Source organism: Cervus canadensis, chromosome 14 (genome assembly GCF_019320065.1).
Source record: "Cervus canadensis isolate Bull #8, Minnesota chromosome 14, ASM1932006v1, whole genome shotgun sequence".
In the NCBI taxonomy this organism is placed as follows: Eukaryota; Metazoa; Chordata; class Mammalia; order Artiodactyla; family Cervidae; genus Cervus; species Cervus canadensis.
In genome coordinates this window covers 50,714,284-50,740,199 of record NC_057399.1, presented here as the reverse complement: position 1 = coordinate 50,740,199, position 25,916 = coordinate 50,714,284, and the positions used below count along the sequence as shown (strand labels likewise).

Sequence of the window (25,916 nt, the reverse complement as noted above, 5' to 3'; positions counted from 1 at the left end):
GGAAGGGTGGATATTGTAGTGAGGGGAAAATTAATGGTTGTAAATTCAAAAGTAAGGAGGTATTGTTTAGTGGCGACATTCAGATGTACACATACATATACACCCACGGTTCAGATGCCAAGAGTCCATAAAGGTTGGGCATCAGCATTAGGAAGAAAAAGATAACTGAGAGGATGAATTAGCTGAGGGGTTGCATCAGTCTACTTGGGCTGCCATAGCATAATAAATGCCACAAACTGGGTTGCTTAAACTAAAGAAATGTATTTTCTCATATTTTGGGAGGTTAGAAATCCAAGATGAAGGTGATGGCAGAGTTGGTTTCTGGTAAGGCTTTGCTTCTTAGCTTGTAGAGGGCTGTCTTCTGACTGTCCCCTCACACGATGTTAACTTGTGTATGCTCCTGGTGAATCTTCCTCCTCTTATATAGGGGCAATGGTGCTGTTGGGTTGCAACCCACCCTTATGACTGCATTAACCTTTATTACCTACACAAGGGCTCTGTCTCTCCATGTGCAGTCACATTGGGGGTCAGGACTTTGACATATCAATTTTAGGAGAGAGGGGTAAAGGTATTTAATTCCTCCAAGGATGAAGAGAAATTCGTTTTTTTTCCCTTGCATTTCTGATCTATACTTTGCTTTTTTTTTCATTGCAGAAGAGAAATACGTTCTGATCTTTACAACTAGTCAAAGACTTCTTTTCTTGCTCCTTCCCAGGGGATTGGGCATTTCAAGTGTTAAGTTTCTTTCCCCTTGCACCCTGTACAGCAGTTTCTGCCCAGCTTTACCTTTTAAATTTGATTTTTGACAGTTGATATGCAATTGATTTCTTCTCTCTTCAACTTTATAGTCTTGACTTCTTACAAAACTGTTTTTAAAGTTATGGTGCTTATGCTTTAAAAGCCACCTAACTAGCACATGTGTTTAAAAGAGACACGATGCTTTTGCCGCAGGTGTCAAGAGAGTCTTGGCAGTGTTTTCCCCGAACGTCTGCTGAAGTGTGTGTGCAGCTCCAAGACCCTCTGGGCCCCCTTCACTTGTAAAACATCAAGAGGTCAAGTGTTTATTGTGGAACTTGTGATATTTTTGTTGGAAATGTTAAGAGATGTGAGGTTTGGGTGCCTTCTCTTTCTTTTGTGTACTCACACAGGGCACACATCTCCAAGTCACAACTTCTTAGTGAGACACAGGTTTTCAGACTTACAGACAGAATGAGCACCGCAACCCTATTACAGAACAATAAAAGCAAAGCTCCGGAATAAATGACTAGCGCCTTTTTACACGGATAGCTAGTCAGTTGGTGGTTATTGGCTCTGACCTAACTTAACTGTTGCTTTCCTGTCTCTTCAGGGTAACTAGGAGAGGGCCATACCTTTAACTTTCTTCTCTTGGGGGAACACAGTAAGATTCCTGAGTTTCTTTGGGCTGAGGTTTGTAGGTGTTAGTGAGATTGAGTTGTGAGAACAGGATGGGGCCTTAGATGGCTATTACCCCATTTCCATCAGTCAAGTTTTTAGTGTGGCCTCATTTTATTTGAAAGTAAACTCTCAGGGCAGCTGATACACCTGAAATTAATCCTAAGTAGAAAATGCATTCCAAAACCAAAACTCTTTTTGCCTTACCTATGTAGGCACATGTAGGTCTCTGAGAATGTGGATGCAAATGATTTGGTGAAAATATCCATTGTCCTTTCATCCAAGCAGGCCTTTCAGTGTATGTTTGTGTTTTCCTCTACTCTTTTCACCACCAAATGTCAATTTCATGATTCCCTCTCTGATCTCTCCTGGTATTCATTATATCTGTTAGCGCTCTTTTGTTTCCAGTGCAAAATAGGAGAACAGCAGTAGGACACTTCGCCTCTCTTAGAGTGGTTCTCTAGCTGAAGCATGATTTAGGAGAAAACGTCTCATTTGCTGAAAGGTCTTTTTCCTTCTTCCAGAAACTACCATTTTATTTGTGTCTTAGAGTTACCCAAGGTGTTACAGTGTTTCTCTGTGAGAACTGGTTTCAGAAATGGGAAATTAATGTAGTAATTAATTACTTCACTCTAGAAATGTGCATTCCTCCGAGTTGCCCTGTGTCTCTACACTGGAGAGGGTTAAAAGAACACAGCTCTTTTAAAAACACCTTCAAATACCTTTTTAAGAATAATTTTTAAACTATACTTAGTAGACTTGAACAGTAGAAGTTAGCCCTTTTTATATCTATACTCTGTTTTTTTCTCATGTTGAGTCCTCTCATTTTTAAAAAAATTATTTTTATTTTTAATTGGAGGATAATTACAGTATTATGTTGGTTTCTGCCATTCAACAGCATAAATCAGCCATAGGTATACATATGTTCTTTCCTTCTTGAACCTTCCTCCTACCCTCCCCTCCCCTCTTATTAAGAATATTTATTTTCTTGGAGAAGGAACCCAAGTTCCTTTCTAGTTACCTATTTAGGTTTCTATCATAATGACCGTGTGTGATAGCTTTTATAATATAACAGATTATTAAGGAAGCAATTTCTTGCCATTCAGAGTGTGGGTTTAAAGGTCACTTAGCTAAAGGATTACCCACTAAGTGTAGAAAATCATCTTAAGACATAATAAGGTTTATGAAAACAAAAGTTAAATGGGAAATCTTACAGACCACCAAGCTTTATCTTGTATGGGCTATTTTGATGAATAATTGAAAGTTTTAACCAACTCTTATTAGTGGATTTGTTTCCTGAATATTTGTCTCTAAGAATCCAGTTGAGGACATACAGAGTATGTTTTAAAACGTAATTTATGCAAAGTTAGTATATCACTTAATGTGTAAATTCACTAACCATCTGTAAAATGACAGTCATTTTGCAGGTGGTGGGGTACATTCCACCTTACCATTAAGGAAAAATTTCCACATTTAAATGGCTGCATCTTAGCTTCCTGGGTATTTGCCTGGACTGATATAGAGAATAACTGAAAGTAGAAACTAAGCAGGCAGGCCAAGCTTCTATTCTACATTTATGAGCCTTTAAAGTTATCAAGGCCATCTAAAGATGTACTGGTAAGAAGGAAAAAAAATTGGGGTACTATTCTCTTACCCTCCTGGAATATGGCTGCTCCAAGTCTATTTTATTTGGATTATCTTCTCATTTATTCCTTCCAGTAAGTGGACAAGATGACATGATTATTTTCTCCATGTTCTAAATGAGGAAATCGAGGCTTAGAATGGTGAATGCTGGAAAGGATCACTGCCGAGCTTGTGGTTACAACCACTGTGCTGCATCTCATTGCTCAGCAAGCCCTGCTCATCATCTGTCCCTTCCTGTACTTTGTATCTCTGCCCATTTACTTCAGATTAGTCAACTCGTATTCCTTATCTTCCTCACACTCATAGCCCTTTTGTCACGTTAGCTGTAAGAATTATCCTGTGCCCCTTTCCTGTTGCGGTCTTCTGAGCACACCTCCCTGGCCTGTACCTTGCTGTGCTGTCCGCAGACAGGTTCCTGTCGACTGTCCCCGGCCGCGTGGTCACTGCCCTGCGGAGACCCCCTGAGTGACCTCTGGCCTGGCTCTGCCTCCACAGCTTCACTGATGCTCACGGTCCTGTGTTCCGCTAAAAGCTGGACGCCTTGCCCTTCTCTGCTTGTTTGACTCTTATCTGTTCTGCACGTCCCAGCTGCTAGCCCACTTGTTTTATGAAGGTCTTTGCAATGGCTCTTAACTTTGGCTTCATGTTATAATCAAATGAGGTGCTTTTGAAAATCCCACTGTCGTGGGTCCTTATGGGAGAGATTCTTATTTCATTGGTGGAGTGAAGCCAGGCATTGGATGTTTTAACTGCTTTACTGAAGTGGCTCAGAGAGCATGTACTTTACAGTCTGATAGACCTGGATTTGCAAGTTTTGTAGTTCAGGGCAAGTTAATCTTTTCTAAACCCATTTCCTCATCTGAAAAATAGGGATAAAATGACCTATTTCCTTAGGCTGTTAGGATTGCATGAGGATAGTGCCCCTGAAAAGGATTTTTAGTGCACTGCTTGATACATCCCAAGTTAAACGAATAACCGCTGGTGTCTTTCTCACCCCATCCAGCAGTGTTGTCTTCCTTTTCTAAATGCCTGTACTCTTTGTCACATTTGCCATTTATATTATCTGTCTTTCCACCATGTTTATATTTTTCTTGCCCATTAAAATTTGTTTATGGGTCCAAGGTCGTCCTCAGTGATGTTTTATTCCATTGTGTGCTTAAGTAAAAGCATACCTTTAAACTCTTAAAATATATTAGACATGAAAATCTTCCAAAGAAAAATAGCGACACAGCATCAAAATTCTTTGACTAGAAAAGTAAACTGGGTCATGTGGGTGTCATTTTAAAATTTCACTGGCTTAGATTTTTATTTATTTATTTATTTTTGGCTTAGATTTTTAAAAGGCTTTCTTTTCTTTTTTTCTTGTCACTAAAGGCTGTTATTGAATCCACTGCAAGTTTCCTCCTAATACACTTTTTGAACACTTAACGTCTTACTTTTTTGTCTTAATAGGCTCCCAGTCCTATCCTTACCTGAAGTTTAAATTTTTTTCCCCCTAAGCTTCTTATAGCTTCAGGGTGCCTTTCTGAGTGATATATTCTATCTCTAGTGATAAAGGGGAGATCAACACGAGTTGAAAAGGATAACTGTCTTTCTATTTTTAAAAGATGGGTTTTTATTGAACCTGTACTTTTATTTTTTTTGATAGTCAAAGATTTCTTCAAAACTCCCATTGTTATTTTTCTGATATGTCAGTAGTCAACCTTTGGGTTGTCACCATTTTAGTTGCTCAGAGTCCATGTATATTCCTAAATCATTCATGTTTTATAAATCTCAGTATGAAATAAGCATCCATCTGAGTTCCTTGCCTAAAATATTCTGAGCTATGTAGTATATAATAAATTATATCTTTATTTCTTGCATTATTTTTATAAAATTGGGTATCAAGATTTTAATTTTCATAAAGTTCACCTTGACTTTGCTTATATATAATGGAAGGAGTGTTTTTAAACTACTGTTCTATGTTACTTTTTTTTTTTTTTTTTAGTGCACATGATGTGGGCTTTCAAGGCAATTTTTTTGGAAGGTGACTTTTTTTCAGTAACAGAGATAAATGCTCTGTTACAGACAAAAATGTTTCTGATGTCCTTGAAAGATTTAGAAATCTCTCAAGTTCAGCTAGCTGAGACAGTGTTCAAGCTAGAGCGTAGCATCAGTGAAGACCAGCCAGGCTGTTCTTTCCAGTAGACCAGCCCACATTCTCTTCAGGGTGACCTTAACTGGTGACCTTCAGGGCACCGAGGTCTAGAATTCTTACTTAGGTCACTACTTTCCCTTTGGGGCTGTGAATTAATGTGAAAAGGTTGAGAGAAACCGCCTTTAACAAGGATCCTGTATCTTGCCAGTGCAGAATGCTGTAAAGTGATTACTTTTTTTCCCGTTATCTCTTCACTTTTAACCTCCTACTCGTCTCAGGCTAAACCTGGTTGCACACTTTAGAAATGTCTGTTTGCAAGTTGACCTGGACCTTGAGCAGCAGCTAATCGGCAAAATAGGTCCAAACTTCTGTTTTAGGTCTGGTTGTGCTTGTGCTGGGAGTTTTGGGTTAACTAGATGTGAGACAGTGAGGGGTGAGTTGTAGCAGCTCCAATCCAAAGGGCATCTCTCCCCATGTTATTTTTGTTCCTATGTGATCCTTAACGTATAATGTAAGAATGGAAAAACAGGTGATTGAAATGTAATGTTTCCTTTTTGACTATATGTGACTTCTAAAGACAGTTGTAATAACTTAAAAGGTTATAAATCCCTTTGTCAAATAGGACACAGAAATTGATCAAAGTTCTCAGTTTGTAATACACTTTCATCTGTGCATGGGCCTTCTTATTTCACTGCTGAATAATACTCAGATGTGTGAATGTAAACGACCATTTATTTATCTTCATGTCTTCCTGTTTATTTCCTTGAAAAGTACTGGGATTATTTTCATTTTTTTGCTTTAATGAACTTTCCTCTTAGTGGCTCCTCACATTCTCCCTATTCTCTGTAACAGTTGTTCCTCATAAAAAAGAAGTGTGTGGAGGGAAGGGGACTGATAGATTTGCCAACTCTTTTTGCCTGGGAAAGGCTTTGAAACAAGTATGACAGAATCACTATTATCATTTCCTGGATGCTTAGATACCCAAAAGTAGAATGCATATAACTTCAGAAGAGAAAATGAATACATTTCACTTTATGAAAAGCTGGCTCTGTTTTTTGATTTTGTTCTGATGAGGAAAGATGATTCCACAATGACCTGTTAAGTGCGTGGATCGGAGTCTCCTTGTTTTCCCTGCAGATATTAAGCATTCCTTGTACAGTATCAATTCACTGAACTCTGATTGTCCATATGAGTTTTCTGATAAAAAATCTAATGGGCAGTGCCAAGTAATGACAGTTAAGAGATTACTGTCCCCACCTCTGCCCCTGCCTCGTTCAGGAACAGTCCCTGAGACAATCTCTGGGCTTCATTTCCTTCATTAAAAAGAAAAAAGAAGGGGTTATGCTGAGTGGGTTTCAGGATCTCCCCAGGTCCTTAAGCTTCCATCCTGGTAAAATTAAGTTTATTGTGCTTCTCCATCCAGCATGTGCATGCTTCCCTAGGAAGAGATTGCTCAGGGTGTAGGTTGTATCTTATTCAGCATTCCTTCCATATCCCCAGCACCTGACATGTGGCCTGGCTCCATCCCCTCCCTCCGAAGAGACAAGTATTAACACATCTAAACATGTCCCTTATCTTTAAGGTCTCAGTTTAAATGTCACTTCTATAGAGACATTTCCTGACCACCCTTCCTATTTTATTTACGTGGATGCTTTTTTTTTTCCCCATGGCATAGGTTGCAGTTTTAAACAATAGTTTATCCCTTTTCTTGTTTGATCTCTCTCCCACCAAGTTCCCCAAGTGCCTGTCGTGTGGACTGTCATAGTAGGCATTTGTTAAATGGCTGAATCCATGCATATCTCATCCCCTAACACATGACAATGGATAGCTTAGTGCATGTGTCCTTTTTGTTTTCTCAACCTTTCTGATTTTTTTTTTTCCTGTCATCAAGAAATAATCCCTGCTCCCCACACATACCAGATTGTGTCCTCTGTTGTGGTTCTGCATGTGTTCCCTTCTTCACTAGACAGAGTGGGAACTGATCTGAGCCATCTGAGCTATCTTGAGTATCCAGCACAGGACGCTGCATGTTACAGGATTTGCATATTAGAATGAATGTGAATGTCTTTGTCCTTCACATATGTTTATTTGAGGCATATCTATTTTTTCTGTGTCCTTTTGGTTGTGACTCAAGCCTCATTCGAAAGCTCCATCTCAAAGGATCCCTGATGCCTTTTCTTATGTAATAAAATCTCCTGCTTTGCAGGCTGGTTGTAATGCATGGCCACTTTGTAGTTGTCCAAATCCTGTGAGTTTGTTATGCTGTCGGCAGTGATGTGTATTTCTTCAGTTTCACTTTGGTTTTGCTTGCCGTCATTCCGTTTAAATGCTCCTGGATCGTAAGCGGAGATCTTGCTGTTTTCTATCCTTGGCCCTTTAAGCATTTCCTTTTATGTTCACTTTAGCCATTTTCTTTTGAGCAGTAAAGGTTAACGGATGAGGTAAAGATAGTTCTGCCCAATGGGTCCTCTGGGAATGGGATGACGCCATTCTCCAGGGAGTTTGGCTGTCTTTCACAAGTACTGGAATACTTTCAGAGGTATTTCCTGGTTTTTGAGGTATGGGTTTGTTGGATGAGGAAAATATGCATTTACTTCTCTCAAGCCAGATATGTACCAGTTAGTAACTTGGGGGTAATTGGGGACCCAGCTGAGCTGTCAAATGGGAGAGGGGATAAGGGCTCATTGAGCAGCAGAGATGAAAAGCTGGGAGGGAAGAGAAGAGGGTTGGTCAGATAAGTGCAAGACTGTCAAAGAGATTTGGCCCCCTTCCTGCTCTTCTTCCTACCCCACCTCTCCCCCCGACTTCACCCCTTGTTTCAGTGCTCTGGGGTTTCCATCTTCAGTTATGCTTTACCCTTGTGCCTAAATGTTTGTTAGGCTTGTAAGTCATTTCTTTATCAGTTATTCGTGTAGGATTGCCTCATCAGCAGATTGTACCAGAAAGTACTTGGCCGTGTAAACTGGTTTTTTGACGTGGTGTGGTACATGCTAAGCATCTTTAGGCTTAATTTTAGTTCATAATTATAGCTCTCTTAAATGGCCTAATCTTTTACATTTTAAAGAATAGTAAGCATTAAACATTAATTACCAGTAACTGTCGATTTGCTAACCATGCTAAGACCTTGTGTCTCTCTCTGCTCGGCTCTGAGCAGATGCCTACCATGTACTTCAGTTATTAATTATCACAGGATATCTGTAGTACATGGTCCCTAACTTAGCATTTGAACATCCCCATCAGCTGTTTAGCAGGAAAGTGTTTTAACTCCGTGTGTTTAAGCATTCTTATGTTAAACTTTATTCAGATAGTCTGTTCTGCCTTCTGTTGGTAGTTTAAATATTTGGTACTTGAAATTTACTATACAAGAGTTCCTGGTCTGCTTGCAGGTAGATTTAAGGTAGAAACTGGCCTTTTTCTTTTTTTTTCTTTTTAAGCAAACCCAGCCTGGTCCATATGCAGACCTTTGTTAATTTGAATTTCCCGAGTTACAGTGTTTGTGACAGCTTGACTTTAGCACAGATTAGAAGTGGCAGAAAATAGTTCTCTAGAAGGTTAGTGTCTAAAGAGCAATACTCTACATAGTATTTTACAATTTTTATAAGCTTTTCTTTTTTAAAATTTTTATCAAAGAATTTAAAGAACAACCTGTATATAAGTAGGTATTAAAAAGTATGGTGAAAACAATAGAATAATACATGTTGTGTGCTAAGCCGCTTTCAGTTGTGTCTGACTCTTGGTAGCCCGCCAGGCTCCTCTGACCGTGGGATTCTCCAGGCAAGAATACTGGAGTGGGTTGCCATTCCCTTCTCAAGCTGTCTCTGATTACATCAGGTGAGGTGGCAGAGGGGGTGCTGGTTTTAGAGGAAGATTTGGGAGAGAGATTTAAATTTGAATGTATAAGCTATTCTTTTATCCATTAACTTATAAAAGCCCTGTTTGCTGGGCATAGTGGGAAAAATCTATAGTTTAAAGATGAGGAAAGTTACTAAGGTTAAAAATTTTTCAAAGATCACAAACTATGAAGAAATACTGTTAGGACTTGGCAGCAGCCGGCTGCATTACTTCAAACGGGCTTTTACTTTTATTCTTCACTGTTTCCATATCCCAATTAGTTGTCTGTTAGACTTGGACCTAGAAATCAGATATATGTTCCCCTAATCAATTCCTAGCCCTCACTTTGTTTGATGGCAAAAGCTTAAATTCCAGAGTTCTCTCTAATGCTACGTAGAACTAAGACTTGTCTTTTCTTGACCTTACTTTACCTGGCTATCTCTTAACTCTTCTGAAGAGCTAAACTGAAACTTTTATTTTAATACAAATGAATGCAATTTTTTTCTGATATTTTAGGTCTGGGAAATAATAGCTATACTGGGAGTTACTGTGTGTTATAATGATAATTTGATTTGAGTACAGACTGATCACTGCACTAATTTCTGTAACGCTGGCCCTTAATGAAGAATATAGTAAGAATCATGGTGAGGGCCAGCATGGCTAATGTGAGCCGAAGGAGTGTAACTCTTGTCTGCAATTGACATAATCTAGAGTTTAGCTTTTATAAGGTTATATTAAATTGAACAAAAATATAGTGAGTAAGCGATTAGACAAAGACCCGTAAGGAGTCAGTATTTAAAAAACTTTGTCAGGTTGGAGGTTATTTAGTACATAGTAAATAATTTTCCCAAGTTTCTTAGGCTGAAAGCATACTTTAAGAGTTAATAACAACCAGGCGCCAAGGGGAGAACATAAATACTTGTTTAAATGTGAGAATTTCAGATTCTGTTCAGTAAGTTCTCCGTTGTTTGACTGCTTTCTTGTTTTGAAATCTCATACTGGACTAGTAAACAAATAAATATTTAATGCCAAATGTTGATCTGTTCCCATTTTATGTTTTATAATGCAGTCCTGGAAAGAAGAGAGTCAGCCTAAGTTACACACCTTAGGTTTTCGGGCTTCCCAGGTGGCGCAGTGGTAAAGAATCCATCTGCCAATGCAGGAGATGCACGAGACAGGGGTTCAGTCCTTGGGCTGGGAAGATTGCCTGAAAAAGGGAATGTCAACCTGCTCCAGGATTCCTGCCTGGGAGATCGGTTCTGTCAGACAGAGGAGCCTGGCAGACTACAGTCCATGGGGTTGTAAAGAGTGGGCACGTGACTGAGCAACTGAACACACACATACACATCTGAGGCTTATCACAGTGGGCAGTGTACTTTGCACATTTAGGAATTCATACCTCTTGACCTTATTATAAAGATTGGACTGGAAGTTCATGAGGTTTCTTTTCTTTTTTTTTTTTTTTTCTTTTTTAAGGCAAGTTACCATGGATTTTGGGGGAAAACAAAGTAATACTCTGTAACCTTAAATATTGGCAGTTGATAAAGCATAATTTAATGTGTCCTATAAGACCCTCAGGTTTTAGTTCCTCTGGTATTTATAGCTGTGGCATTTAGTTAAGGAGAGGAGGTGAAAACTAGTTTTCTCTTTCTCTCCGTCTGAAATTACCGAAGCTTTCCATGCTCAGTTCAGGAGATCTTGGGGGAGACCATTATTAGGTATTGGGTCGTGCTATCTTTTGCTTTGTTCAGCCTTCTATTTCTAGAGTATTCTTTATTTCTGGAGAATTGGAAAGAATGGTGAGTCAATTACTTAGGATTTTAACGGAAATTGTAATTGTTGTGATATTGCCAAATGGGCCTAGGAAGAGTTTTGCAGGTCTTTGAAAACATAGTGGAAACAAAATAGCAGTTTCAGGCCCAGAAGAATGCATTCAGCCTACCCCCAGCGGTTCATTCCTTCAGCCGCCGCCCAGGTGGGGCATTCACCCCCTGGGAAAGTGGCCAGTCCTAGGCAGGCTTTCTGTAGGCCCTGGATTGCTTTTGTCCCTACTGCCTGCCCACTCTGCAGAGTTGAAACAGGTTTTCATGGGAATCTTTTTGGGTAAACTGAAGGCAGCGGGAAAAGTGTGAAGTAAGACCTCTTTGCACTTCTGTTCTGTCCCTACCTACCCTCTATTCTGCTTCCAAAATATAAATGGTGGTATGTCATGAGATAGTGTTTAGAGAAGATGACCTTGAAATTTGCTTATATTCTTGCAAGGGCTTCTGGTAAAATGCAAGGTAATTTTTATCTTTTTCTGTATGGATCACCCCACCTGCCCCACATCCTGGGGATAAAGCAGTTAATATGTCCCTTCCATTCTTTATGGTCTCAAAATATTTAATTAGATCTAACTTTTTCCTTAGTCTCTGGAAAGGACAGGATGTACTTAGTTCTGTATGGACAAGATGGTTTTCAGTTAGTCCTAATCGGGGAGTATAACATGCCAAAATAAATCTCCTTTTAAGAGTGCTCTGAATGTAAGTGGCAGTCTTAATTAGGATGTATAAATACACAGAATTGGAGCCTTTCCTTGGGCTGCGGCAATGTAGAATCTCAGTTCCCCAACCAGGGGTCAAATGCGTGCCCCATGCGCTGGAATGCCAGTAAAGCTTCAGTCCTTTTTATGCTTGGTCCTTGGAATATTTCATAGATAATTAGGTCCAAGGTTAAGAATCCTGAGTTTTGAGGAACACGGTTTATCAAAAGCAGTTAGGATGAATTCATTCCACCCAGGCCCATCCTTGTTGCATCTCTGTGTAGTACCTACAGTGACATTTCCACACGTTTCATACGAGGGATATTCTTGTCATTTCCGTTCTCCCACCCACTTGCCTGTATTCTGGTCTTCTGAACCTCTCTGTCACCATAGTAGAAAAGCTCTGCACCCTTCAGTAAGTTTGACCTTTAGGCTGTGATGATCCAGCCCTTGCAGGCTGAAGAGAAGAGCTGGTACTGGGAGAGGACAGTGGAGAACATGGTCCATTTGAAGGGCAGCCTGCTGACTCATAGCTCTGTGGGAATATGGCCTCTGTTGCCACCTGTTTGTTTATTTTTTTTAAAGAGAAGCCAGGAGTCTATTAAATAATGTGAAATTGTTAAAATGGTGAAGTTTTATATGTGGAACACTACTAATTAAAAAAAAGACATAAACCAAATAACATATATTTGCAGGTTAAGTCCACCCGCTGGTGTTCAGTTGTGACTCTGACCTCAAAGATCTTGAGCCTGACTGCTTGTTTCCATCTATCTCTTGGCTTTCCTCCGAGAGGCATATGCATGATTGTATGTGGTTGTTAATGAATATTTTTTTGGGTCCCTTTCCTAACAACTTTTAGATGTGATCCCATAACCTGTTAATAACTTTGTGTATGAATTAACCGAAGTCCACTGTTGTCTTATATTTTTCATTTTATTTACTCTGATCATCTGACTCAGCCAGGTGACAATTTGCATAATACCTTAATTAGGAAAATTTTTGTCTACGTATCTCAATTTTTCTTCCTGCTGGTCACAAACCACTGTTAGTTATTGTTTGCCATGCCGCTGGTGTATGATGAAATGCAGACCACAAAGAACGTTAAAAGTGCCCTCCTCCCAGCTGTTGTCATTTCTGTTAGCCCTGTTGATTAGATCTTAGTTCATGTGTAGCCAGTTTTGACAGATAAACAAGAGGATTCATTTGTTTGCATTTTGGTCAGTTCCTAATGTAGGAGACCAGTCATTTTTTGTCTCAGCAATCAAGATATGGGTCATTTTCAGTCAGAACAAAGAGTACTACTGGTGAAATTGTATTGGTGAAATACTGCTGTGTCTTGGCCAGTGATGCATAGTAATTGTTCTTGCTTGATCTGATGGCAGTGAAACTCACTCTAATGAGTGTTCCAGCGCGGGGAAAGTTTTGTCCAGTCTTAATTTACTACTACTGCTTCTACTTCAATGATTCCCTTCCTCTGTCCTTGCTCTTCTTGAGGTACAGAATGAAGAGTATCTTTTTTCCTCAACACACTTCTAAGGCCTGCAGCCTTTTTCGTGAATCCTGGCCCTCAGCCTGAGACAGGATGGCTTTAAAAAGCATGTTTGAGTATAGAAAATCACATTTTGAAGCCATTCTACTTCCCTTATATTGATGATTCTCAACCAGAGATTGGCAATCAGAATCAAGTCAAGAAACTCTTTAAAATTTGTCTGAGAGTGTACTTGAGTAGATCTCCACTCTCTTTACAGAAGGAGTGAAAATTTGGATTTGAGGTTACAGTCTCAAGGATGGCTTGAGGATTTTGTTTGTTTGTTTGGCTTGAGGATTTTGTTTGTTTTTAATCTATCTGTGAATAAAATAGTAGCTCATGGTAAAAATCTGTTTCCTTTTAGGCTGATCTGAAATAGATTGCAGTCATGATTGCTCTGGACTGGTATGTTACTTGTTACATAGTAGGTACTTTCTGAAAGTCTTGTCTGAGGTAAAATACTGTGCATTTACTGCCAAGCAATTTAAGTGTTCAATCTGCTACAGTGAGAAAATTGTTGTAAAGAAACTTGCTCTTTATATGGGATAAAAGTATGACAGGAAGTGGGTACCAGGAAACCTTAGTGGTCCTAAATCAGGAAAACTTTTCAGCTTGTGCTTCTTTGTAATCTCATATTTTTCTAATGAGGCAGAAATCCAGTTTAATGTTTAATTGGGAAAGTTGTGTATAATCTGCTGTTATCCTTTAGCATTTTAAACACCGGGAAGCAAGATGCTTCATTTCTGCTCAAATATATGTCAGGCTCAGATGTTTAAGTTAGCAGTGGTAGTTTCCATGGCAGCAGTGACTCTGCCCTTTTATCTTTTTCTTAGCACAATATTTAGCATAGGTTGTCCAGAGAGATGATTATTCCTGGCCGTGGGTTCTTAAAGACTTATTGCGGAGCCTTTGCCATCTCTGGGTGAAGGTGTGGTCCAGAGAAGCTCCCCGCGGGGTGGGATGTGAGTCTGTTTTGTGTGCCCTTGTTTTCATAGCATCTTGCACAGTATACCTGTCACATCTGGTGAATAAGGGGTGTTGCTTTTCTGCCCTGGTGGCTTCTTCTGTACTCCCAGCTTCCTGAGACCTTGGCTGGGCTGGAAGAGAGGTATTAGCTCTCGATGTGGTTTTGGTTTTTTACTTTCATGGTGAAGCCTCCTTGTTTTAACTGTGATGTGATGACAATTGACCACTCCTATAGTCCCCTCTCTTCCTTTCTGAGGCTTATGTTGTTTTAACAAAGGCTTGTGGCTAGGAATTTTTTTTTTTAAAGCTGATTCAACTTGATGCTTGAGCTCGTAATAGAAGAACTAGGTGTATCTGGAAAGGGACTTGTGTGTTTGCTAGTGGTGGGGCATGACTACCTAGAATATGTCTACCTTCCTTCTCCTTCATTGACAGCCTGAGGTGACTCTTGCTGCTCCAGATATATAGAGTTGCAATAGAAGGTTTCCTGCTTGGCAGGGAAGGTGAAACCGCATGAAAAAAAAATCCCATAAATAAGGGAGAATTTTTTTTTACTCATCACCTTGAATTGCACTTCCCTGCATTGATGTGCTTTCTTTTATGAGTCCTGTGCACTTTTATGGCAGAAGAGACTGAAGGTGAGTGTGGGCTAATAGCACAGAGGAGGAGTATTGGTCTCAGGTCTCAGCTTAGCTGTTCAGAGAAGGCTTCCTGGAGGCATTGTGCCTCCTTTCATGTGCTGAGGATGTTTCCATTCCCAGGAGAAGAAAGGTAGTGAGGCTTGCGGGCGGAGAGAGGAGCGTGAGTAACAGTGGGAAGCAGCCTGGATGTGGGAGGGACTGCTGGGAGATTGTTAGAGCCTTGTGTGTGACGGGGCACGGTGGGCATGGAGAGGTGGGCACGGCCCTGGAGAGGGAGGTGGGGACCAGCTCAAGTGCCGGCGATGCCCCCTCTGCAGGCTGAGATGGTACTTTGTAGGCAACGTGGGGTCAATGTGAAGGCCTGAGAAACAGAAATGGTCCTGGGATGCTGACTGTTTTTAGGTAGATCATAGTAGCAGTGGAATGGAGGATGGATTGGAGAAGGGACAAGCCTGGAAGCAGAGATCAGGTAGGAGGCTTCAGACACAGTCTCAGCACTGATTACAAATCCTAGTTCTTCTATTTAATACCTGATTAGACTCTTGAAATTCTAAAATCCATTTGTAAATGAAAGCTAATGTATACAGCTCATAGTGCACGAGATGACTAAGTGGGATTTTTGTCTGTAAAATATGTAGCTTCGAGCCTTTCCTGGACTAAGGAATAAATGCTCCTTTTCCTTCCTTCCTTTTCCCTATTTCAGTCATCGGATTCACTGAATTCTGCTTCAGGAGGTGGTCAGATCATCTTTCCTGTAGCGAAAGATCCCCAGATCCTTTGGAGGGTTTAAGAGGATGCCTTATTTATTTTTTATTTTAATTAAACATAAAGCCTAGGTTAGGCTTGTGTGTATGCTCATTCAGTTGTGTCCGATTCTTTGCGACCCTGTGGACTGTAGCTCACTAGACTCCTCTGTCCCTGAGAGTCTCCAGGCAAGAATACTGCTTTGCCATTTCCTTCTCCAGGGGAATCTTCCCGACCCAGGGATCGAACCCAGACCTTTCTGTCTTCTTGCATTGGCAGGCTTAGGAAATATTTAAATTCAGGTCATTTTGAAAATCATAATAGGAGAAAGATGGTGGGAGGCCATAGAGTTGTGTGTGGAAGCATATAGAACACTGATCTGTGAATTATAGAAACTGTGACAGCATGCAATACAAACTGTGCAGATTACCGATCCGGATTCTAGAGCACTGTGATGAACGAGACTCTGTTCCCTTTCTGCCCCGTATTGTACATAACTCTGGATAGAAGGAGAAGATGCTTGTGTCATCCTTGGAATTCTTAACTGAAGTGAGGTAGCAGTTTCTAATCTTAGATGGTAAAATTCCAAGAGGCCGAGCAGCTGATGAGAAGACTTGAGGAGAGTGGAACCTGTGTACTGCTTTGCGTGTGTGTATGGGCTGTACTCTAAGACAAAATAGACAAGGCTGGAATTTAGATGTGGAACGTTTAGGCTGTTGGCACTGTATGTACTTATATATAGTATTTGGAGGTCAGGGGTTGAAAATTGCAGCATTTTAAGTAAAAATTCTAATCCTCCTCAGTCACCATTTGTGACCACGTGCTAAATGGAGTTTAACGTAGCTTCAGGGGTCTTGCACAGGAATTGACGGTCATGACTGGGCAGTCTTCACACTGAGCTTTCTGTCCACCCGTGTCCCCTTTTCATGTCAAGAAGCTCCCAGTACAGCTCTGCGCTCTGTTGCCCATTTAGACATGAAAACAAAACAACTGCCCATAACCTAAACGACAGATAAGCAAGTTCTCTATGCCAGTACGTTAAGATGCATCTTACTGTGCCCAGCAATCATGGTAATAGCACGTGAGAATTTGTAAAGTGCATTCACATATTATCTATCTAAATTATATGCATATAATTGAAGCTTTTATAGGAAACAAGCCCCTTTACTTCCTCTACCTCTTACCAGAGTGGAAATAATTCAACAGCTAGATTAAAAAATTTTTTTTTCTTGTTAAAATATAACATTTGATTGCACATGTGCCCCTTTCCCCACTTCAAACCTATAGGAGATGCTTCTCTTCAACTTTGGAACTACGTATGTACATATGTAAACAGGTTCTGTAGTTTATGTTCACACACTTGCTTCATTGTCCATTTATACAATAGGGGGACTTGCCCCAATGCACTTTTTGAGCTATCTTCAAGCTTTTGTTTGAAATGTGCTTTAGCTTAGTGATAAGACAACTTGTGAAGTGGGAAGTCTGACAGCAGTTGAAGTGACCGTCATTGGCAGGGAACCCAGTGGGATTTTGTATTTGTGCCCACTGTGGATATAAGCAGGCAAGGGCTGAGGTTAAGAAAGACCTTACCTGATCTGTAAGGTAGTGCATTAACTTTTTTTCTTTTCTTTTTTTTAACATTAGCGCTTGCTGTTTCTTTTGAATGGAAATTATCACTTGAGTTAGGGCTTCTCTGGTGGCTCAGTGGTAAAGAATTCGCCTGCAGACGCAGGAGACATGGGTTCCGTCCCCGGGTCAGGAAAATCCCTTGAAGAAGAAATGGCAACCCCCTCCAGTATTTGTGTCTGGGAAGTCCCATGGACAAGGAGCCTGGGCAGGGGGCATGGGGTTGCAAAAAGAGTTGGACACGACATAGTGACTAAACAACAACAATAATCACTTAAGTTAGGTTCATTGTGTGACGGTAACAGAAGTATGCACCATGGCCCTGTGAAGAGGGCTTTGAGTCCTTTGTTCTCTTGTGTCTGAAAGTGCACACTTTCCAACATTTTAACTGTTGATCCCTGCAAAGGGCTGAATCCATCTGCTGAGAATCTTTTTTTAATTAATTTTTATTGGAATATGGTTGCTTTACAGTGTTGTGTGAGTTTCTCCTTACAGCAAAGTGAATCAGTTATACGTGTACATGTATCCCCTTTTTCAGATTTCCTTCCCATTTAGGTCACCACAGATTATTAAGTAGAATTCCCAGTGCTATAGAGTGAAAGGAAAGTCGCTCAGACGTGTCCGACTCTTTGCAACCCCATGGACTGTAGCCTGCGAGGCTCCTCCATCCATGGAATTTTCCAGGCAAGAATACTGGAGTGGGTTGCCATTGGCGTTTGTTGTCCTTCTCCAGTGCTATCGAGTAGGTTCTTATTAGTTATCTGTTTTGTACATAGTAGTGTATATAAACATTAACTCTTTTGTAGGCAGCAGATTAACCAGAAATTTACTTGTGACCCTCTCCTTTAGGCCCCCTCCCCCAATTGGAATGTCTGGAAGTGAAAATAACACTTCACCTGAATACAGAGTCTTGCCCCTTCCTGAAATGTAGTAAATAACCAGAGGCTTATGTACTTGTTTTTCCTAGCTGGGATGTAGCTAAAAAGCTACATCTTTTGAGGAGGAGGGGAAGAGAAGATGGACCAAAGGAAATAAAGTATCTTTCTTAGTGTGAATCATGTTTTTTAAGATGCTCCAACTTTCTGTGCTAAATAATTGACAGTGGTGTTGCTAAATCAAATGTAGCCATCTCTTGGGAGTCTCAGGACTTTAACATCAACTGAAAAGAAAAATACATCTCATAGGTGAATATCAGTGAGATGTTCCACTTTCCAAGGGAGGTAAGAAGCTGGCCCTCTGTGCTGACCAAGGTTTATGCTCCCACAAGTCCTACAGTGAACAGGGGAGAGCCGCTTGGTCTGTGCTCTGCAATGCATTAATGAATTACAAGATTTTATATGTCTAAAGGTAGTATCTCATATTTCATTTTCTTTAAATTTCAACAGAAATATTTGTAGCCTCCCAGCATTATGAAGAAAATATGCCTTGTTCTGTTGACATTTTATTTTGTTCACTTTATTTTGGTATAAGCTACTTGGAGTTAAACACTTAACTATAGTTTTTGGTTTTCTGTGTGTACGTTCTGCCAGATGACACTTGAGTAAAATAACCTTAGTGGCCAGATGGAGTATTGTGGCCCTTTATAACACTTCTGAGTTAAAAAACAATATTTGTGACTATAAACCTTCCTTGTCTTTTATATTCCCTTTAAGACTAGGCGTACTTGGTCTTTGGGAGCTCGAATATGACAGTATTTTAGTGGCTGTGTCCTACAGAGGAGCTATGTTTTTAACCTACCTAATGAAAACACTGAACTACTGGGATTAATTTGAGGATTTCCAATCAGCCTTTCACAATTTGTACAACCCTGAGGGGGGTTCCCCTTAGCTGTGACTTTTGCAGAAGAATGTGAAGTTAATCCAATTTCTTTGTTGATTACTATGTTAACTGTCTTAATTTAGCAATTCAAATTTATCTGCCTATACCAAACAAGAACCCTGCTACAAAACTGTGGGAGTAGTTGATTTTCTTTTTACTATGTTCATGTCCTATTTTAGGTTCTACAGCCAAATAATGGCGTAGAAATTAATAATGCCCGCTGAGGTTGGAATGATTCATCACTAGATGGTAGTGTATTCTAGCCTGTAACCAAGATTAAACTAACCCCTGGCTTAACCTTGACTACTGTGGAGTTTTATATATATATATATATATATAACCCTGTTGAATGTAGATTTTAAAGTTTAATTACATATCACAGAAATGTAAGTTATTCATATCACAGAAATGTAAGTTATTCTCATTATTTTCATCTATCATCTACTTTGTTTTACCTTTTGGGGTGAACTTTTGAGGTTTTTTTTTTGAACTCTGAGCCTTAGGGGCTGTCATAGGTTATAAATCAGTTGCTGACATACTGTATTGAGAGTTGCATCTTTTGAATGATTATGGTTTTTATAAATTTTTCATTTGCTATTAAATGTTTCACTTGCAGAATCCTTTAAAGACTCCATAGATAAAGTGAATAACTCTTGATTTAATATTTTTAAACTCAAATTTTCAAATATTGGGTTTCTTTAAGGAGATCTCCTGCTCCCAAAGTAAGACACTAACTTTCTATAGAAACTTATCCTTTTCTTAATCATCGTGTATTCTTAGTGGCCAGAAAGATGAATTGATTTGAATGTGAGTAGTTAGAATCTAAAGCAGTTTCTTGATAATGGATTTAAATAGTTTGTTGTTGTTCAGTTGCCAAGTCGTGTCCCACTGTTTGCGACTCCATGGACTGCAGCATGCCAGGCTTCCCTGTCCCTCACCATCTCCCGGAGTTTACTCAGACTCCTGTCTGTTGAATCGGTGATGCCATCCAGCCGTCTCATCGTCTTTTTACTGATGTAATTAAACTAACACATTGACGACATGCTTCCTGCTGGGTTTGTCCACTTCTCCCCTGGTATCACCCTGGTTGGAATCACTGTCATCCTGCATCTTGGTTACTGCAGTTGTTTCTTGGTTGGTCTTTTTGTATCCGAAGTTGTTGAGCTCTCCCACACAAACATATCCAGTTTGTTTTCACAGTAGCCACCTTTTCTGCTCAAAACCTTTTCTATGGTTCACTTTCTTGTGGCGGCCTTTGATGAAGTTGAGGATGTACTGCTCCAAAGTATGTTACTTTGGCATATTAAATATCTTAAGCTGAAGGAGTTTGAGAAAATAGCAGAAATAGAAAGGTCATTCTAACCTCCTCCCTCTCCTTTCTTCTCTGAAATAGGTAGTAAAATTCCCATGTGGAAGGAACCCTCCCTGTAACAAGAGGAAGGAAGACATTCTTAACATCAGTACATGGACTTAGGGCCTGAAAATCTGAACAAGCATACTTTGTTCAGTTCAGTCGCTCAGTCGTGTCCGACTCTTTTTGACCCCATGAATTGCAGCACGTCAGGCCTCCCTGTCCATCACAAACTCCCAGAGTTTACTCAAACTCATGCCCGTCGAATCGGTGATGCCATCCAGCCATCTCATCCTCTGTCGTCCCCTTCTCCTCCTGCCCTCAGTCCCTCCCAGCATCAGGGTCTTTTCCAATGAGTCAACTCTTCGCATGAGGTGGCCAAAGTACTGGAGTTTCAGCTTCAGCATCAGTCCTTCCAATGATCACCCAGGACTGATCTCCTTTAGGATGGACTGGTTGGTTCTCCTTGCAGTCCAAGGGACTCTCAAGAGTCTCCTCCAACACCACAGTTCAAAAGCATCAATTCTTCAGCACTCAGCTTTCCTCACAGTCCAACTCTCACATCCATACATGACCACTGGAAAAACCATAGCCTTGACCAGACGGACCTTTGTTGGCAAAGTAATGTCTCTGCTTTTTAATATCCTGTCTAGGTTGGTCGTAACTTTTCCTCCAAGGAGTAAGCATCTTTTAATTTCATGGCTGCAATCACCATCTGCAGTGTTTTTGGAGCCCCCAAAAATAAAGTCTGACATGGTTTCCACTGTTTCCCCATCTATTTCCCATGAAGTGATGGGACCAGATGCCATGATCTTAGTTTTCTGAATGTTGAGCTTTAAGCCAGCTTTTTCACTCTCCTCTTTCACTTTCATCAAGAGGCTTTTTAGTTCCTCTTCACTTTCTGCCATAAGGGTGGTGTCATCTGCATATCTGAGATTACTGATATTTCTCCCAGCGATCTTGATTCCAGCTTGTGCTTCATCTAGCCCAGCGTTTCTCATGATGTACTCTGCATGTAAGTTAAATAAGCAGGGTGACAATATACAGCCTTGACGTACTCCTTTTCCTATTTGGAACCAGTCTGTTTTTCATGTCCAGTTCTAACTGTTGCTTCCTGACCTGCATATAGGTTTCTCAAGAGGCAGGTCAGATGGTCTGGTATGCCCATATCCTTCAGAATTTTCCACAGTTTATTATGATCCACACAGTCAAAGGCTTATCTTCCTACTTTGGGCTTCCCTGGTAGCTTAGCTGGTAAAGAATCTGCCTGCAATGTAGGAGACCGCAGTTCAATGACTGGGTCAGGAAGTCCCCCTGGAGAAGGGATAAGCTACCCATTCCAGTATTCTTGGTCTTCCCTGGTGGCTCAGCCTGTAAAGAATCTGCCTGCAGTGCGGAGACCTGGGTTCAGTACCTGGATCGGGAAGATCCGCTGGAGGAGGGCATGGCGACCCACTCCAGTGTTCTGGCCTGGAGAATCTCCATGGGCAGAGAGGAGCCTGACAGGTCCCAGTCCATGGGATCGCAAAGAGTCGACTCGACTGAGCGACTAAGCGCAGCACATCTTCCTAGTTTCATCCGTAACACTCACTACCCCCAACCCAAACCACCTTGTCTAGTCAATTCTTCACACATCTATTGTTTCTTTATCTAAGAGGTATATAAACTTCTTGCTCAGATTACTTCTCTCTTTTGAAGGCTCCCATGTACATGTATAAAGAAATTCAATAAAATTTGTATGCTCTTCTCCTATTAATTTGTCAGTCTAATTTGCAGACCCAGCCAGAACCCTGAGTATTGAAGGAAACTTCTTCCTCCTCTACACCTCGAAGATCCTGTATGTCTGGCTTTTCACCTCTTAGACTCATCTCTGTCTAGCCCCCTTCTGGCTTCACCCTGGCTGGTCTCTGCCTGGTTTGTCTTCTAGATATCCATATGGGGATGTATTTATTTGCTTATAAATCTGTAACAAACTATGAACTTGGTGCTTAAAACAACCCAGATTTATTAGCTTGCAGTTCTTAAGGGCAGAATCCCGTGATGTGGGTCTCTTGGGCTACCATCAGGGTATTGGCAGGGCTGCATTCCATCTGGAGATGCTGGGGGGAATCTTTCCCCTTGCCTTTTTCAGCTTCTGGAGGCTGCCCACATTCCTAGGTTGATGGCTCCCTTCCATCTTCAAAGCCCGTGACTGTGGGTTGAGTCTTTTTCGAGTTGTATCACTCTGACACCAGCTCTCCAGCCTCTGTTTTCCATTCACGTGGACTCTTCTGATTACCCGGGGCCCAACTGAAAATCCAGGGTAATCTTCCCATCTCAGGGCCATCTGATGAGCAGCCTTAATTCCGTCTGTATCTTAATTCCCTGTCATGTAACATAGTCACATATTTCAGAGTTGATGATGTGGGCATCTCAGGTGAGCTGATCTTCTGCCCACCACAGGGGTGCTTACGTCTCTTTTAAATCTTGCCTGAAAGCTCGCCTTCTCACTGAGACTTCCCTGTTTAATACTGGAAACTATCCATCCTTCATCTCCACATTCTCAGCCCTCTTACTCGGCTCTACATTTTCTTTTATTCCAAAGCGCACTTATTTCCAGCTAATACACAGTTTTATACATGTGTACACCTCCTATTGCAGATGTACACTCCAGGATATTTCTTCATTGCTGTCTCTGAAGCATGTAGGACAGTCCTTAGTTTGTGGGAGTTGTGAACTGATGTTTGTTGAATGAATGGGTGAATGAACAGAGGGTAAACCTTAAGCAAATCTTTTTCACAGGATCTTTGCTTTCGTGTTGCCCAGCATGGAAGCCTGATACGGACCTAGAATGAAGCGAAGGACTTGGGAACGACCCCTAAACTCATACTTTACTCTCTCACCTCAAAGCTTTTAATTCTGCCAGCTCTACAACTACAAAACCTCAGAAATCAGAAAGACTGGCGTCAGAAGGACTCTGTAGGGGCCATAAAGGGCCAAGAGACAGAGAAATGTTCGCATTCGCTGCCAAAGGACATTCTCCCTGTGAGTCCTGCAGCTGTCTGGGGCAGTGTCTCTGGCAGCTCTTGGGCCCTTCTTGGTCCCAAGGCCAAAAATCTGAGCTCAACAAGGCTGAAGAATCCATGGAGCTGGAGGCAGCTAAAATGGTATGGGAGTGGGGCGGGGAGTTGACAGGGATTCCAGGATTAAGGATATCCCATGAAGTTTAAAGCTGCAAACCTTTATTCCTTTAGGAACCACACAGCAAAGTGAAGAGGTTTAAAGAAAACAAAGAAATGGCTTATTCTGGTAGCCAACACCTCAGAAGTTGAGTTTGAGTGCTTGGTTGACCCTTCTGTTGTTTTAATTCAGCAAAGCTGAAATGTATCCTGAAAATGCCATTTTAGTGATTTGAATGGGAAAGATAAAACATTCTGTAGGCATGGTGTTTGCTAGACAGATGACCCACCTTGCTGCTTACCCAGCTCTTGTTTTTGAACTCTCATTATTTACTTCGCTGATTATTTCGAGAGCTTTAGCTCCTTGCCTTGAGTTCCTCAAAGGAACATGCCTTTTGGCCATGGCTGCTGTCTTTTTTCGTAGTGGGTTCTGCTCTTAAACGTCAGAGATATTGCTTCCTTGCTCCTTGTGACTTTGTCTTTAGAGAGGTTTGGTGTCGTCTGAGGAAAGGCTTTGCATTATACTGATGCTGCCCTGGTTCTGTGTTAGCCGAGGTATTGAGAACCCTCTAGCTGTAAACGAGTATCCAAGGTCACTCCATCCCAGCCAGACCTTTTGAGTATGAGATACTTGTCCTTGCCCCTAGCTATCATTCTTTTTAGAGATCTTACCTTTTATGTTTGTTTGTTACGTTTTCTAGTCTCTGTCAATTAAAAAACCCTTTGAGATCTGTAACTTAATCCCGATGTATTTCTTAAGTACTTTTGAGTTAAAATTTAATTTTTTTCACATCTACCTGTACTTCTGCTGTTTTTTTTTTTTTTTTTTAAAGTTAGACCCAGGTTCCAGACACCACAGCTTGATGACACTGTTGGCCAGAGGCTCGGAGCACATTTGTACCATGTTTTTGGATTTGTGTTGGTTTCTGGCTTTTTTGTAGTGGTCCAGTAGCCATAGCAGGCTCGTGAAATGACAGTATACAACTGATCACTCAAAAGATAGTTTCCTTTGTTGTGCCATTTAACAAGAATTTAGATTTCAGTGGGTGAGGATGGCTGATGGAGTGAGCCAGAAAAATGAAAATATGCTTTCATAATTATCTGTGGTTTGAAATACCTGAAGTGAGATAGAAAAACAAGCTACCAAGTTTGCATACTGTTTAGAGAGGTGATTGCCCCTTCATGCTCGAGTTTTTGTTTTTTTTTTTCTAAAGGAACTGCTCTTGACCTTAAGTATAATTTTGATTGCTTAGTATGTACAAATCCCAAAGCTGGATATGGAATAGGTGTGACCTGGGGGCCTTCCTGGCAGATGGAACTGTACAGGCAAAGCCAGAAGAATGGATGGTCTTCGGTGCACCGTGACTGCATGAAGGACCAGGAGCAGTTCATATTTTTAGATGCTTGACTAAGTAGCCTGCTGAAAGCAGTTGTCAAGGGTTTCAGATGTCTATATGCTCTAAATATTAGCAGTTTGCACTTTATTTGCTAGGCAGCGGAGAACTCTTGAGAGGTTAGGAAAGTCTGTTGGAAATAGTGTAATGTGTGAGTTAGGATGATGAGGGAAGTTTTGGGAGGCTGTAATTTGGTGGTCCAGATAAGAAATGAGGGCCCAGTTCAGGATGGTGTATGTCTCAGTGGACTGGCTGGTGCACATAGATGGTCCTCACGAGAACTGTGCAGTAGCCTTTTCTGTGCCCTTAAACCACACAGATCTGGTCCCGGAATCAAGTGGGTTCTAGGTCTCAGAAACCGTTTTTCCCGTAGCAGACGTTGTACTTAATGAGAATTCTCAGACTTTCTTCAATAGCCACCTGTCTTGTTCGGTGGCTTTCTAAAGGAGGTTTGAAAATAGGAAAAAAGCTAATTAGTTTTCAGAATTTTTTATTGGAAAGTTTGGAAAATAGGGACTTTGCTTTTTTTCTTCATATAACCAGGAAACTGTTATTCCCAGCTGTGAGCAAACAGTAGCATTGGTCTCCCCAAATCCATTATTGTAAGAAACTTAAGATATTAAAGTATACAGAGGGCTGTTTAAGTAAAAACAAGGAGGGGCGGGAATTCCGTTTAAAAAATCTTTTTGGAAATTTGGAAGTAAACTATGAGTGAAAACATAAAGGCCACTTCTTCCGCTGCCCTCCACCTCGCCCTTTAGAATCCATGTTCCCACCAAGTTGACACCTCATCATTCTCTCTCAGAACCAGGGAAAGTTTAGAATAGTCTAGATCGATCTATGCTCAAGTGCCTTTTCACAAATGATTTCATGAAGAATGACGGGAGAAAAAGTAGTCTTAGTTGGCACAATTGATGTCTAAATTAAGAGGGGAACATACATTGAAACACTTTCTTTAAGCTTTAAAATTAATGGTTCTATGTTGCTGGAATATGGCCTTTTATTTTGCTTCCAAAGAGTTTCAGAGCCAGTAGAATCTATAAATAGTGCACAGCCTGGTTGTCTCTGCTAGACTGAGTAGAGCAGAATTGCCTGTCCTTAAGTGAAGGGGAAGTAGCTTTACATTTTTAGTAACTGAATTGTT

At 40.8% G+C, this 25,916-nt stretch overlaps 1 protein-coding gene across 21 annotated transcripts in view; it reads left to right on the top strand.

The window, feature by feature from the left end:
- The window catches only part of ELAVL2 (ELAV like RNA binding protein 2), a 169,209-nt gene that overhangs the window by 60,882 nt on the left and 82,411 nt on the right, over positions 1 to 25,916 (top strand). The window contains exon 1 of one of the 21 annotated variants that reach the window (XM_043487269.1): positions 18,201 to 18,271. The exons of 19 other annotated variants lie outside the window; for them this stretch is intronic. In XM_043487269.1, coding sequence (XP_043343204.1) covers positions 18,251 to 18,271 — 21 coding nt within the window. In that variant the 5' untranslated portion in view covers positions 18,201 to 18,250. Of the gene's footprint in view, positions 1 to 18,200; positions 18,272 to 18,376; positions 18,399 to 25,916 lie in introns of those variants that run through there. One more of the 21 variants, XM_043487274.1, reaches the window with a different exon arrangement.